The sequence below is a fragment of the Rhinatrema bivittatum genome, chromosome 15, assembly GCF_901001135.1.
Source record: "Rhinatrema bivittatum chromosome 15, aRhiBiv1.1, whole genome shotgun sequence".
Taxonomy (NCBI): Eukaryota; Metazoa; Chordata; class Amphibia; order Gymnophiona; family Rhinatrematidae; genus Rhinatrema; species Rhinatrema bivittatum.
The window spans coordinates 77101941-77118425 of NC_042629.1; the positions used below are offsets into that span (position 1 = coordinate 77101941).

General features: G+C 47.4%; 1 protein-coding gene across 1 annotated transcript in view; it reads right to left on the minus strand.

Moving 5' to 3' along the window:
- RERE (arginine-glutamic acid dipeptide repeats) overlaps positions 1 to 16485 on the minus strand; it is a 296711-nt gene that overhangs the window by 143246 nt on the left and 136980 nt on the right. The window contains 1 exon segment of the mRNA XM_029579229.1: positions 15357 to 15796. Coding sequence (XP_029435089.1) covers positions 15357 to 15651 — 295 coding nt within the window. The 5' untranslated portion in view covers positions 15652 to 15796.

Consider the following 16485-nt stretch of genomic DNA (forward strand, 5'->3'; position numbering starts at 1 on the left):
GGGAGGGGAGGGCTTGGGTTTAATTCGCACAGGCCCCAGGGGAAGGCTTAGGCACTGTGCTCCAGCAGCACCTACTCAAGAATATGAGACATGCACGCTGGGTCAGGGCACCAGCATCCAGATCCAACGCCTCCTTACTCAATCCCAGGGATAAGCTGTGGCTTTCCCCATACTCCCCATACCACCTTCCTAATAATTGTTTACGGAGTCTGCACTTTTCCTCCAGGAACTTGTCCAACCGCTTTTAAATCCCATGATGCTGACTGCCTTGATCACGTCCTCTGGCAACAGATTCCACAGGTTGATTGCGCGTTCAGCGAGAAGCTACTTTTAAATCTGCTGCTCCCTATTTCTCTCAAGATTTTATAGAGCTCTATCATGTCCCCGACAGCCATCTCTTTCCACCCCCTTTATTACTCAGAGGCCTGGCACTGTGGGAAAAAGCCTCACGTAGCTGCTCAGGGCACCGCAGGATCCAATCCAGCAGGAAGCCGAAAGGAGAAGGAACATGAAGAGCAGAATAAATCCCTAGTCTATGCTGTGAGCCCTGCTCTTTATCAGAAGCGCATTAATGCAACAGGAAAGCAGCAAGCCTATCAAAAAACTGTTGCTTTGATCGGAAACTGAAAGTAAAGGTTTCTTTCTTGTGGCAGGTTAAGGACCTGCGAATCCTTCTGTCACATTCTGGCAGGCAGGGCCATTTTTCCTTTATCAGGAGGTCTGGAGCCATCAGTACTCAGCACTTAATCATTGCATGGCAACATCTGATAAAGTCAAACCCAGCCTAGGACAAACCTACTGCCTACAGAAAGCAGCATAAAATACCAGGAGATTGGAATCTGGAACTGTTTGAATTCATAATTTTATCACCATCAGTCAAAGGGAATGGAAAGAATGCCCTATTGTGACTCAGGCTCTGTAACTCATTTACAAGATAAAATAAGTGGCAATCTCTTGTGGCTTTGAGCAATCTGCAAACGAGAATCCATTTGTCAGAGGGAAGATGATCCTGTCCTCATGCCCGCCTGTTTAGTAGAGGCGACAAGAGGGGAACAGCAGCTGGAACTGATCCCTCAGGGCTACAAGGCCCCCACATCTCTTATGTCAGCATTAGCAACTGGCCACATCATTAAGAACAGGGCTCAAACGTGACAGACAGACAGACAGCTTCTTAGTGCACCCCAAAGAACTCCACAGGCTGGCTGCAGACTGTCAGGGCCAGGAGTGCTGTAAGCATCACTCACCCATGCACTACATTCCCTCTCTCAGAAGTACTAAGCTCACCATGGAAAATGTAATATAAATGGAATTTATTACCCAGACTGACTGCATGTACAGCAGCTCAGAAACTTGGCAATTCCCTGCAGCTCTGCTCAGCACAAGATAAAATTGTAAAACCATTTTCCCGCTTGCAAAACACTTCAACCTCCCACCCTTAAACAGCCCTGCAGATTTATACCAGAGGGGCACAGCTTCTTGTCTTAAGCAGGTCCGATTGCCACTTCTGTGTTCTGATACACCACCCTCAAGAGCACAGAGCACCCACTAATGGCCCCAGGAATGCAAATGAGCCAGCAGCACTCTCAGGCATGAAGGGAAGACCCAGGCACAGGCACATTCCCAACTCCGCCTGCATCTGCTTTGCCTTATGCTTTGCTAGGAAGGTGCCACTGGGATGTTGCTAGCCATGGGCACAGAGGGCTCGTGCCCCAAATCTATTGGCCAAGGCCCCCAATTGCAGACAACTGATCTGTTTACTTCTCTGCAGGGAACAGGAGAGGAGGGGCTGGAAAAGGGAGCAGAGCAATTGTTTTCTTACCTGCAGTATCTGCTCCAAACTCAGCCCCCATCCCAACAGGAGAGGGAGGAAACAGGAGCACAGGGGCTGGACAAGGGAGCAGAGCAATTTATTCTCTGTTCTGCTGTGTCCTGGTTCCTTAGTCTCACTCTCCCACCCTGTTTTCTTGTTGGGGTTGGACCAGACAGTCACAGCCAGACAAGGATTCAGATGGGAGCAGAGTGAGGAAGAGGGAAGCGGCCTCCTAGAGCACAATCAGGGAGCTTAAGTGATTGATGGGGAGGGAGAGGAGGTAAATGCTGAAAGGGGGTGTTCTAGAGGATGTGAATGGAGAGAAGAGGCATGGGGTGGCTTGCGGGAATGACGGCTACTACCTGGAGATAATACCCTTATTCAATAAACATACACACGGTTAGTGTGACTCCAACATTGCTCTATGCTTCAACAGCAAGAGGAAATGTGGGAAAAAAGGATTTGCATTCACAAAAAAGCAGGGGAGTAGCTTTCTTGTTACAGCGGTTACTACCCCAAACCAAAAAATACCTGATACTTCACTTTCAATGCATATGCAGCATAGCTCTCTGCTTCAATGGCAGGGGGGATGAAGAAAAGAGGATTTACATTCAGACAACAACCAACAAGGACTGAATTACATAGTCTGGGTAAACAAAAAACATGGGTGTAGCATGCTTGTTACGGCAGTTACTACCCCGAATCAAGCCTGATACTTCACTTGGAATACATATCCAGCACAGGTCACTGCTTCAATGGCAGGGGGAATGAAGAAACGAGGATTTATATTCAGACAACCAACAAGGAATGAATTGCACAGGCTGGGTAAACAAGGCTGGGTAAACAAGCATGGGGGTAGCTTGCTTATTACGGCGGTTACTACCCCTAACCAATTAGCAAGATACTTCACTTAGATGCAGTTCTAGCACTGCCATCTACATCGATGACAGGGGTGGGAAATAGAACCAAAAAGTTATTTATAAGTGACAAGAGTAACAGATAAGTATGAAAAAAATAAGTGTAAAAGCTTACTGGGCAGACTGGATGGACCGTTTGGTCTTCTTCTGCAGTCATTTCTATGCTTCTATGTGATGCTGGAGTCATTGAGAGGAGAGAAGAGTGTGAAGATAAATGTTGGGAGAGGTGAGGAAGAACAATGCTGGGGGAAGCAGGTAAAGGGAAGATGAGCCCATCTCCCTGAAATCAGCTATGCAAACTTGAGCTGATGAAAGAGAACCAGGGTATCCTGATGCATGGGAATCATAAAAAGCAAAAATTCAAGTGGAAAAAAGGATTGCCAAAGAGGTAAAGTGAGGTGACAAAACATTTTTCAGATACATCAGTGAAAGGAGAAAAGTCCAAAGTGGTATACTGAAATTGAAAGGTGAAAAGGATCAATGGGTAGAGACAGATGAAGAACTGGCAGAAATATTAAACGAATACTTCAGTTCGGTATTCACTAAAGAAGACCCTGGAGAAGGACAGACGCTAGTTAACAAGAAACTGGAGGGAAGCGGAATGGATGAAACTCCATTTACGGAAGAGAATGTTTGGGAAGAGCTAGGAAAACTGAAGGTGGACAAAGCCATGGGGCCTGATGAAGTTCATCCCAGGATACTGAGGGAGCTCAGAGATGTGCTGGCGGGTCCGCTGTGCGACCTGTTCAATAGTTCCCTGGAAACAGGAGTGGTGCCGAGTGATTGGAGAAGAGCGACGGTGGTCCCGCTTCACAAGAGCAGGAGCAGAGAGGAGGCTGGAAACTACAGGCCGGTTAGCCTCACCTCAGTGGTGGGAAAGGTATTGGAGTTGCTTCTGAAGGAAAGAATAGTGAACCTTCTACAAGCAGCAGAATTGATGGACCAGAGGCAGCATGGTTTCACCAAGGGAAAGTCCTGTCAGACAAATCTGATTGACTTTTTTGATTGGGTGACTAAGGAATTGGATCGAGGAAGAGCGCTCGATGTCATCTACATGGATTTCAGCAAAGCTTTTGATACGGTCCCGCACAGGAGGCTTGTGAATAAAATGAGAAGCTTAGGAGTGAGCGCCAAGGTGGTGGCCTGGATTGCAAACTGGTTGATGGATAGAAGACAATGTGTGATGGTAAATGGAACTTACTCTGAAGAGAGAGCGGTGTTGAGCGGAGTGCCGCAAGGATCTGTGTTGGGACCGGTCCTGTTCAATATCTTTGTGAGCGACATTGCGGATGGGATAGAAGGTAAAGTTTGTCTTTTTTCGGATGACACTAAGATCTGTAACACAGTGGACACACCGGAAGGAGTGGAGAGAATGAGATGGGATTTAAGGAAGCTGCAAGAGTGGTCGAAGATATGGCAGCTGAGATTCAATGCCAAGAAGTGCAGAGTCATGCATATGGGGAGTGGAAATCCAAATGAACTGTATTCAGTGGGGGGTGAAAGACTGATGTGCACGGACCCAGAAAGGGATCTTGGGGTGATAGTGTCTAATGATCTGAAGTCGGTGAAACAATGTGACCAGGCGATAGCTAAAGCCAGAAGAATGCTGGGCTGCACAGAGAGAGGAATAACCAGAAGGAAAAAGAAGGTGATAATCCCCTTGTGCAGGTCCTTGGTGAGGCCTCACCTGGAGTACTGTGCTCAGTTCTGGAGACCGTATCTCCGAAGGGGCAGAGACAGGATGGAGGCGGCCCAGAGAAGGGCGACCAAAAAGGTGGAGGGTCTTCATCGAATGACTTATGAGGAGAGATTGAAGAATCTAAATATGTACACCCTGGAGGAAAGGAGATGCAGAGGTGATATGATACAGACCTTCAGATACTTGAAAGGTTTTAATGATCCATGGTAGTCAACAAACCTTTTCCATTGGAAAAAAATCAGCAGAACCAGGGGTCACGATTTGAAGCTCCAGGGAGGAAGACTCAGAACCAATGTCAGGAAGTATTTCTTCACGGAGAGGGTGGTGGATGCCTGGATCGCCCTTCCGGAGGAAGTGGTGAAGACCAGAACTGTGAAGGATTTCAAAGGGGCGTGGGATAAATACTGTGGATCCATAAAGTCTAGAGATGTGAATGAAGAGAAGAGGCATGGGGATGGCTTGCGGGAATGACGGCTACTACCTGGAGATGAATATCCTTATTCAATAAACATACACACGGTTAATGCGACTCCAACATTGCTCTATGCTTCAACAGTAAGAGGAAATGTGGAAAAAAGGATTTCCATTCACAAAAAAGCGGGGGAGTAGCTTGCTTGTTGCAGCGGTTACTACCCCAAACCAAATAAGACTGATACTTCACTTTCAATGCATATCCAGCATAGCTCTCTGCTTCAATGGCAGGGGGGAAAGAGGAAAAGAGAATTTATATTCAGACAACAACCATCAAGGACTAAATTATAGAGTCTGGGTAAACAATTAAGCATGGGCGTAGCTTGCTTATTGCGGCAGTTACTATCCCGAATCAATTAAGCCTGATACTTCATTTGGAATACATATCCAGCGCAGCTCACTGCTTCAACAGCAGGGGAGAATAAAGAAAAGATGATTTATATTCAGACAACAACCAACAAGGACTGAATTGCCAGGCTGGGTAAACAAATAAGCGTGGGAGTAGCTTGCTTATTGCGGCAGTTACTACCTCTAACCAATTAAGCTAGATACTTCACTTAGATGCAGCTCCAGCACTGCTCTCTACATCAATGGTGGGGGTGGAAGGGAAATAGAACCAAAAAGTTACTAATAAGGGCTAAGAGTAACAGATAAGAAAAAAAAATAAGTGTGAAAGCTTGCTGGGCAGACTGGATGGGCCGTTTGGTCTTCCTTCTGCAGTCATTTCTATGTTTCTATATGGGAGGTGTGTGGAGGAGGGGAAGAGGTGCAAAAAAAGCTGGTAGTAATGGGGAGGAAACAAAAACTGGAGGGGGCAGTTGTATGTATCACGGAAAAGAAGCACAAAAACCCAAGTTTTGATGTTCAAAAACACAGACTTTGATGAAATGGGGAAGTACCTGGAGGAAGAACTAAAAGGCTGGGAAAACGAGAGAGATGTGGATCAACAGTGGACCAATCTAAAAGGAGCAATCACCAAGGCAACTAATCTATATGTTAGAAAAGTAAAGAAAAGCAAAAGAAAAATGATACCTATCTGGTTCTCAAAGGAGGTGGCTGACAAAATAAAGGCTAAAAGAACAGCATTCAAGAAATATAAAAGATCCCAAAAGGAGGAACACAAAGAAGAATATCTGGTAGAACTGAGGGAGACGAAGAAATTAATCAAGATGGCAAAAAGTCAAGCGGAAGAGAGGATTGCCAAAGAGGTAAAGAGTGGTAACAAAACATTTTCAGATATATCAGTGAAAAGAGAAAAGTTCAAAATGGTATAGTGAAATTGAAAGGTGGAAAGGATCAATGCGTGGAGAGAGACGAAGAAATGGCAGAAATATTAAATGAATACTTCAGTTCTGTGTTCACTAAAGAGGACCCTGGAGAAGGACCGACACTAGTTAACAAGAAACTGGAGGGGAATGGAGTAGATGTAACTCCATTTACAGTAGAAAATGTATGGGAAGAGCTGGTGAAACTGAAAGTGGACAAAGCCATGGGGCCTGATGAAGTTCATCCCAGAATACTGAGGGAGCTCAGAGATGTGCTGGCAGGTCCGCTGTGTGACCTATTCAATAGATCCCTAGAAACGGGAGTGGTGCCGAATGATTGGAGGAGAGCGGTGGTGGTCCCGCTTCACAAGAGTGGGAACAGAGAAGAGGCTGGTAACTACAGACCGGTTAGCCTCACTTCGGTGGTGGGAAAAGTAATGGAGTCACTGTTGAAAGAGAGAATAGTGAACTATCTACAGTCGGGAGAATTGCTGGACCAGAGGCAGCATGGATTCACCATTGGAAGATCCTGTCAGACAAATCTGATTGACTTTTTTGACTGGGTAACCAAGGAATTGGATCGAGGAAGAGCACTCGATGTCATCTACTTGGATTTCAGCAAAGCTTTTGACACTGTCCCGCACAGGAGACTGGTGAATAAAATGAGAAGCTTAGGAGTGAGTGCCGAGGTGGTGGCCTGGATTGCAAACTGGTTGACGGACAGAAGACAATGTGTGATGGTAAATGGAACTCTCTCTGAAGAGAGAGCGGTTTTAAGCGGTGTACCGCAGGGATCGGTGTTGGGACCGGTCCTTTTCAATATCTTTGTGAGCGACATTGCGGAAGGGATAGAAGGTAAGGTATGTCTTTTTGCGGATGACACTAAAATCTGCAACAGAGTGGACACGTCGGAAGGAGTGGAGAGAATGAGACAGGATTTAAGGAAGATGGAAGAGTGGTCGAAGACATGGCAGCTGACATTCAATGCCAAGAAGTGCAAAGTCATGCATATGGGGAGTGGAAATCCGAATGAACTGTATTCGATGGGGGGAGAAAGGCTGATGTGCACGGAGCAGGAGAGAGACCTTGGGGTGATGGTGTCTAATGATCTGAAGTCGGCGAAACAATGTGACAAGGCGATAGCTAAAGCCAGAAGAATGCTGGGCTGCATAGAGAGAGGAATATCGAGTAAGAAAAGGGAAGTGATTATCCCCTTGTACAGGTCCTTGGTGAGACCTCACCTGGAGTATTGTGTTCAGTTCTGGAGACCGTATCTCCGAAGAGACAGAGACAAGATGGAGGCGGTCCAGAGAAGGGTGACCAAAAAGGTGGAAGGTCTTCATCAAATGACTTATGAGGAGAGATTGAAGAATCTAAATATGTACACCCTGGAGGAAAGGAGGAGCAGAGGTGATATGATACAGACTTTCAGATACTTGAAAGGTTTTAATGATCCAATGACAACGACAAACCTTTTCCATAGGAAAAAAATCAGCAGAACCAGGGGTCACGATTTGAAGCTCCAGGGAGGAAGATTCAGAACCAATGTCAGGAAGTATTTCTTCACGGAGAGGGTGGTGGATGCCTGGAATGCCCTTCCGAAGGAAGTGGTGAAGACCAGAACTGTGAAGGACTTCAAAGGGGCGTGGGATAAACACTGTGGATCCATAAAATCAAGAGGCCGTCAATAAAGAGTGGGTGGCTCGCCAGAATGACGGCTACTGCCTGGAGATAATACCCTTATTCAATAAACATACACATGGTTACTGTGACTCCAACATCACTCTAAGCTACAACAGCAAGAGGAAATGTGGAAAAAAGGATTCGCACTCACAAAGTGGGGAGTAGCTGGCTTGTTACGGCGGTTACTACCCCAAACCAAATAAGCCTGATACTTCACTTTCAATACATATCCAGCATAGCTCTCTGCTTCAACGGCAGGGGAGAAGAAAAACTGATACTTCACGCATAGCTCTCTGCTTCAACGGCAGGGGAGAAGAAAAACTGATACTTCACGCATATCCAGCATAGCTCTCTGCTTCAACGGCAGGGGAGAAGAAAAAAGGATTCGCACTCACAAAGCGGGGAGTAGCTGGCTTGTTACGGCGGTTACTACCCCAAACCAAATAAGCCTGATACTTCACTTTCAATGCATATCCTGCTTCAACCGCAGGGGAGAAGAAAAACTAATACTTCACGCATATCCAGCATAGCTCTATACTTCAACGGCAGGGGAGAAGAAAAACTGATACTACACGCATATCCAGCATAGCTCCCTGCTTCAACGGCAGGGGAGAAGAAAAACAACCAATAAGGGCTGAATAACACAGTCTGGGTAAAACAAATAAACATGGGTGTAGCTTGCTTATTGCGGCGGTTACTACCCCTACTACCCCTAACTAATCAAGCTTGATATTTCACTTGGTTGCAGCTCCATCACTGCTCTCTACATTAATGGTGGGGGTGGAAGGGAAATAGAACCAAAGAGCTAAGAGAAACAGATAAGTATGAGAAAAAAATGTGAAGCTTGCTGGGCAGACTGGATGGGCCATTTGGTCTTCTTCTGCCGTCATTTCTATGTTTCTATGTTTCTATGTTTCTATATGAGAGAAAGAGCCAGAGATGTGATGGGGAGAAGAGGGTGAGATACATCAGATCAAGAGATTGGGAGGAGGAAGGGTTTAAGAGAAAGAGAGGGGGTGTTGATTGGGGAGGATTGGTGTGTGAGAGCCATAAGGAGTGATGGGGAAGTATTTATTTAGGTATTCATTCCCCGCTAATACGGAAGCCCATAGAGGCTTACATGTCAAACATACACAATAACATGGATAAGAACAATACAAGCAAAATACCAACATATTTATACAAATATAAAACAAAGATATAAACATGATAAAATAAAATCAGTATCAGCGAATTAAAAAAAAAAAAGAAAACAGTGGGCTAAAACAGAAACCTCTCTCAAATAAAATTAGCCAAAGGCCTGTTTAAATAAGAATGTCTTTAGGGCAGCTTTAAAACTCTTTGGATTAGTATTTACAAAAAAGAGCTAGGGAAGATTTTTTTTGGGGGTGGGAGGGGAGGTTTGCAGGGGAGTGAGTATGCGATGGGGAAAAGCATGAGCTGGGATAATTGGGGTGAAGGAGTCTGAGCAGGGATGATGGGTTGAAAGCAACAAGCTTCAGGGGACAGGAGGATGTGAAATGATGAGAGTGACCAGGTTGCTGAAATGAGGAGGAGGAGAAAGTCAGTAGGGGCTTATGGAGAGTGTGTGAGTGGGTGGCTGTTAGGGGAGAAGAGGAGACTGATGAGGGGAGAAATCCAGGGAGGACTAAAGAGAAGGTTAGAGGAACACTGGAGGAGAGAGATGGGGACAGGAAGTGTTGGGGGCAGGGAGAACTGGAGGGTGAGCGATGAGGGAAAAGAAGTGATGAGATCCAGATGCAAGAGGATAGAGTGAAGTGATGGTGGTGTAAGGGAGAGATATGGAGGAAGAGAAGAGACAAGAAGGAGCATTAAAATGGAAAGTTGTCAAGGAGGGGATGAAGACAGGAGAGAGAATAAAGTCAAATGGAAAGGAGAACCTGGAAAAGGAATGAGGAGAAGGTAAGAGAGACAGAGAGCCCAGCCAGATAACAGGAGCAGAAAGAAGCCTTCTAGTGATTGGAATATGTAAGTGCTCTGGCTCCTACAGCAAACTGGATTCTCTGAAGGATGGAGAAAATGAACCCTTCTTCTTGGGTTCAATGAAATAGATGGAATAACACCCCAGATTTTCCTGGGGTGTAGGTACCGGGGTTATAGCCCTCAAACTGAGGAGCCTTATCAACGTGGATTCCACTGCCAGTTTTTTGTGCTGGGAGTGGCAAGATGATATCATGAACCTGTCCCGAGGGATGCTGAGAAATTCTAGAGCGTATCCTTCTCGTATGATGTCCAGTACCCATCTGTCCAGGGAGTTAAAGGCCCAGAACTCGCACAGACATTGCACAAAGTTCTTCTGATCGCACTACAGTGCGAGGTTTCACGTGGATTCCCAATACTGACCAGTCTCAGAACCCAGGGGGTTAAAGGCCCAGAACTCGCACAGACATTGCACAAAGTTCTTCTGATCCCACTACACTGCGAGGTTTCACGTGGAGTCCCAATACTGACCAGTCTCAGAACCCAGGGTGTTAAAGGCCCAGATCTCGCACAGACATTGCACAAATTTCTTCTGATCGCACTACAGTGCGAGGTTTCACGTGGAGTCCCAATACTGACCAGTCTCAGAACCCAGGGGGTTAAAGGCTCAGAACTCGCACAGACATTGCACAAAGTTCTTGTGATCGCACTACAGTGCGAGGTTTCACGTGGAGTCCCAATACTGACCAGTCTCAGAACCCAGGGGGTTAAAGGCCCAGAACTCGCACAGACATTGCACAAAGTTCTTCTGATCCCACTACAGTGCGAGGTTTCACGTGGAGTCCCAATACTGACCAGTCTCAGAACCCAGGGTGTTAAAGGCCCAGATCTCGCACAGACATTGCACAAATTTCATCTGATCGCACTACAGTGCGAGGTTTCACGTGGAGTCCCAATACTGACCAGTCTCAGAACCCAGGGGGTTAAAGGCTCAGAACTCGCACAGACATTGCACAAAGTTCTTGTGATCGCACTACAGTGCGAGGTTTCACGTGGAGTCCCAATACTGACCAGTCTCAGAACCCAGGGGGTTAAAGGCCCAGAACTCGCACAGACATTGCACAAAGTTCTTCTGATCGCACTACAGTGCGAGGTTTCACGTGGAGTCCCAATACTGACCAGTCTCAGAACCCAGGGGGGATAAAGGCCCAGAACTCGCACAGACATTGCACAAAGTTCTTGTGATCGCACTACAGTGCGAGGTTTCACGTGGAGTCCCAATACTGACCAGTCTCAGAACCCAGGGGGTTAAAGGCCCAGAACTCGCACAGACATTGCACAAAGTTCTTCTGATCGCACTACAGTGCGAGGTTTCACGTGGAGTCCCAATACTGACCAGTCTCAGAACCCAGGGGGGATAAAGGCCCAGAACTCGCACAGACATTGCACAAAGTTCTTCTGATCGCACTACAGTGCGAGGTTTCACGTGGAGTCCCAATACTGACCAGTCTCAGAACCCAGGGGGTTAAAGGCCCAGAACTCGCACAGACATTGCACAAAGTTCTTCTGATCGCACAACAGTGCGAGGTTTCACGTGGAGTCCCAATACTGACCAGTCTCAGAACCCAGGGGGTTAAAGGCTCAGAACTCGCACAGACATTGCACAAAGTTCTTCTGATCGCACTACACTGTGAGGTTTCACGTGGAGTCCCAATACTGACCAGTCTCAGAACCCAGGGGGTTAAAGGCTCAGAACTCGCACAGACATTGCACAAAGTTCTTCTGATCGCACTACACTGTGAGGTTTCACGTGGAGTCCCAATACTGACCAGTCTCAGAACCCAGGGGGTTAAAGGCTCAGAACTCGCACAGACATTGCACAAAGTTCTTCTGATCGCACTACAGTGCGAGGTTTCACGTGGAGTCCCAATACTGACCAGTCTCAGAACCCAGGGGGGATAAAGGCCCAGAACTCGCACAGACATTGCACAAAGTTCTTCTGATCGCACTACAGTGCGAGGTTTCACGTGGAGTCCCAATACTGACCAGTCTCAGAACCCAGGGGGTTAAAGGCTCAGAACTCGCACAGACATTGCACAAAGTTCTTCTGATCGCACTACACTGTGAGGTTTCACGTGGAGTCCCAATACTGACCAGTCTCAGAACCCAGGGGGTTAAAGGCCCAGAACTCGCACAGACATTGCACAAAGTTCTTCTGATCGCACTACACTGTGAGGTTTCACGTGGAGTCCCAATACTGACCAGTCTCAGAACCCAGGGGGTTAAAGGCTCAGAACTCGCACAGACATTGCACAAAGTTCTTCTGATCGCACTACACTGTGAGGTTTCACGTGGAGTCCCAATACTGACCAGTCTCAGAACCCAGGGGGTTAAAGGCTCAGAACTCGCACAGACATTGCACAAAGTTCTTCTGATCGCACTACAGTGCGAGGTTTCACGTGGAGTCCCAATACTGACCAGTCTCAGAACCCAGGGGGGATAAAGGCCCAGAACTCGCACAGACATTGCACAAAGTTCTTCTGATCGCACTACAGTGCGAGGTTTCACGTGGAGTCCCAATACTGACCAGTCTCAGAACCCAGGGGGGATAAAGGCCCAGAACTCGCACAGACATTGCACAAAGTTCTTCTGATCCCACTACAGTGCGAGGTTTCACGTGGAGTCCCAATACTGACCAGTCTCAGAACCCAGGGGGTTAAAGGCTCAGAACTCGCACAGACATTGCACAAAGTTCTTCTAATCGCACTACAGTGCGAGGTTTCACGTGGAGTCCCAATACTGACCAGTCTCAGAACCCAGGGGGTTAAAGGCTCAGAACTCGCACAGACATTGCACAAAGTTCTTCTGATCGCACTACACTGTGAGGTTTCACGTGGAGTCCCAATACTGACCAGTCTCAGAACCCAGGGGGTTAAAGGCTCAGAACTCGCACACACATTGTAGAGTGAGGTATATTTTAGTTGCAGCTGTATTATCTGATTTTTATAATATATTTTATACTATATTTCAATGTAAATTATAACTTCACCTTGAGCCTGTAAGAACAGGTAAGTGATAAATCGAATTTAAAAAAATGACAGTGCAGTGTACGCTGAAGCAGAAAAGCACTGGTGTAGAGTCAGTGAGAAGCCAGCATTACTGCACACGGGCATGGGGAATGCTCTCACTCTGGAAGGATGAAGCCACCTGCAGCTGAACAGATCAGAAAGCTGCAGACTGCCAGCTGGTGAGTGAAGAGGAAGGACTCAGGAGGCAGACAGCGTTAGACAGAGCTCCTGTGATGGCACCGACCTTTCCTCAGGTTTTATAGTTCAAATACCAACTGCTCGAACTCTGTAGATTTGGCTTCTGCTGGCTCAATGGATTGCTAAATGTTTTCTTTTTAACAACAGTGTTTTATACATCATAGTAACCAGCAGGAAATTGCTGAAAAGTTGTTCGATATTCTTCCTGTTAAAACAAAAAAAAAGACGACCCCATCCCTGAAACATGAATGGGCTGTTAAGCAGTGAAGGACGCAGCTCGCGAGGTCAGTCTGCAGGGTGGAGCCCCCAGCAGCAGCAGCTGCAGCTTTTGTACTTAGCATCTGTCCTGTCCGCGACCCATGCATGCGCCACCTTTCCAGGTAACTTCCTAATTCCCATGCTCCTCAGAAAATTGATAAAGGATTTCTTAAACATTTCTATGTAAGAGATGAGAACCCCAAGGCTTAATGGCACAAGAACGTGTGATGGAACGACTTGCCAGAGGACGCGATCCCTCCATCCTGATCAAGCTTCCTTGGAAATCAATCGCTGCGGCAGCGCTGGCTCCCACACTGAGCGGGCAATAAATCAATGCGTTACCATGGCAGCACCATTACTACGAGGAGAGAATCCGATGCACATCAGTCAGGCCCTGGCACCGCCTGGGCAGCAGGATGTCCTGTCCGCACTGAATTATGCTGAAGCCGCAGCCAGCACAACTGGTTTCATGCATTGGCAGTGGGGAAGATACAGTTTCCTATTTTAAAGGTCCCTTGTTCTCAGCTAAAACCAATTTTCACTGATAAATTCCCACACCGATTTAAACAGATTTTCACCGTAACTTCAAAAACATTAGCGTAGAGGGAGGCTGCTCGCCTGACGGTAGGGCATGCACAGGAAGTGTGGCCGCACAGGCCGACCCAGCGGGAGGGAGGAGAAGAGCTCAGTAAAATGTTATGGGACGCTCTTCTTAAAGTGTCTGGGAGCTCCTGCCCACCAAAATAAACACCAATCATCTCCCTACCCAGTTTCTGCTGGTTTTGTTCTTGCAGTAAAACATGGATACATTCATGGGAAAACGGAAAAAAATAATAAAAATGAAGGTAGAGCCCTCTGGTTCTGTTCAGAGCAGAAGACTGACCAAGCCCGTCACCAATCTGCTCATCCACCAAGGGAGAGATTTATCTAAAGAGACCAAGGAGCCCGGCACAGGGCAAAGGCAGGAGAGCGCGCAGGGTCAGCACCAACAGTGAAATATTCCCCGGGACCTTCAGCTTTTGGGTTTCTTGGGAACAAATACATACATGTCAGTGTTATAAGAAGAAAACAATCCACACCAGAGGAAAACCAAGTCCCTCCTGTTTGCTAGAACACAGTCACTGCTCCACTTAATGTAATAAAACACTGAAACTAGCAGCGGGGCAGTCCTCAGGTTCTCACAGCCGGCTCGGTCCGACAGGCACGGAGGTCAGCCCTGCGATGGTGGTGCTGGGACAGGAATAACTGGGTGCACTGGCTGGAGCAGCTATGATTGCATGGGCAGAGGAGAGAAGTCAAGAATCCCAGACTATGAAAACCCTGCCTCACACGTTCCTGGTGTTTTCTTTTTCAGATGTAGCTGCACCTTTCTTTTCCTCTTCCTCTGTGTGCACGACATTAGTTGCACCAATGCTTTTGGGCTACTCTGCTGGATCTCACTGCATTTCCAGTCACGCCCCTGCCCAAAGCAGCTGCAAGACTAAATCTGTAAAACAAGCTGGTACCACCACCACAGCCAAGCACATTCAGACCTGGGTCTAAAGCTATGCATCATGAGCCACTGCTTCCGAGGCTTCATATTTTTTTCCACGTCCTAGGAAAGAGAGAGGCCTCCGTCTAAGTCTCCCACGACTGTGAGCAGCAAAGTCCAGGAAGCTTGCACATGCACACGAATCCCCATTACACCAAGCCTAAGCACAGGCTTCCCACCCAGTGCCACGGCAGCCCAGCAGCAGGCAGGACGCTGGGAGAGCCACTTCACCTTCCACTGTCTCAGGGACATCCCTCAGGGGGGGCAGGAAAAGCCGAGTAAGTAAGTCTAAGCCCTCCCCACCTCCAATCTCCATGTCTCCTAGATTTCATAGCTTTTCTTCCTAATCCACTCGCTTCTACACCTGACCAAGCAAAGCGAGGCCTTGCCCTTCTCATCCCGGAGTGGAGGAGCAGCCTGGGCCGAAATCCCGCTCAGGCAAGTCGCTGCACCTCCACTGCCTCAGCTACTAAAGGCTCTGCCATCCCGCCCCATAGAAAGGAGAGTTTCCTTACCTCCAGGCCTGTACACAAGCTCATCCTCTGTGATGAAGGATGTGATTTCTCCATTGTTCGCTCTCTCGTAGCGGGATTTCTTCTTGGCTGGCTTCTTCTTGTTTTTCTTGGTGGACTCTTCTGTGGTCGCACTGTTGTCATTGTCCTCGTCCTCGCTATGATCACTTTCAGCATAATTCTTGGCACCCCCACCTTCCAACGTGCAGCTGCGCCGTGGCCGCGAGTTCTCGCCCTCTCTGGCCTTGTCTCTCTTCTCTCTTTCTCTCTCCCGGTCTTTCTCTTTGTCCGCTGTCATGATTTGCCACGTGCCTTCTTCTGTCCTCTCACGGCTGGGCCTCCGTGAAAGGTAGACAGTGAGCCTGGGCTTCAGTCTTCTGAATTTGTTGTGCAATTCCAGGAAAAATCCCACCACTCCGACAAGCCCAGCGGTTTAGAAAGCCCTTTAGGAAAGAAGAGAGAGAGAGAGAGAGATTAACATGGAAAAGTCATTTTAATGCACAAGCTACACAACTATAGGCGAGAACACTAAGCCCGCTTCAGCCAAACTAGAGCAACGCTCCCTTGAAACTAATCTGTGTGTTACCGCCATGGCCTTCAGAGACGCTGACAGATTACAATCATGGAACGTGGCTCCTAGCTCACCCTCTGTGAGGATATTTCGTGCTCCTGGCTGTCTGATCTCAGATGCAATACACCCTTTTTGTTCCAGGGCTAAGCATGGTACAGACCATGAATGTGGCTTTAAAGATATGCTGGGTAGCAGTCAGCAAATCTTGCAGCCTCCAATCACAACAATGGTAAACGCTGACAGACCCCACAGCGGTAAAACTAAGACGAGCAGCAGCACAGCATTCAAAGGGAGCGATCTAATCCCATGCCTTCCAAAATGAATGCACATATTAGCCAAATGGCCGGCCTGCAGCCTTTGTCCAATAAAGCAGGAGTCCCCACATCCCAAAACTCCCGAGTGATTTCAGCTAGAAAGAGAGCACAAATGTCCATGCAGATTCTCACAAATTACACACAAGAAAGTAAACAAGCTTCCCCCACCCTGGCCTGAAAAGCTGCTCCACTTCCTGTCTTGCTGTGCAAACATTCACCTTTCCAAAATCAAACCCTGAAAACCAGT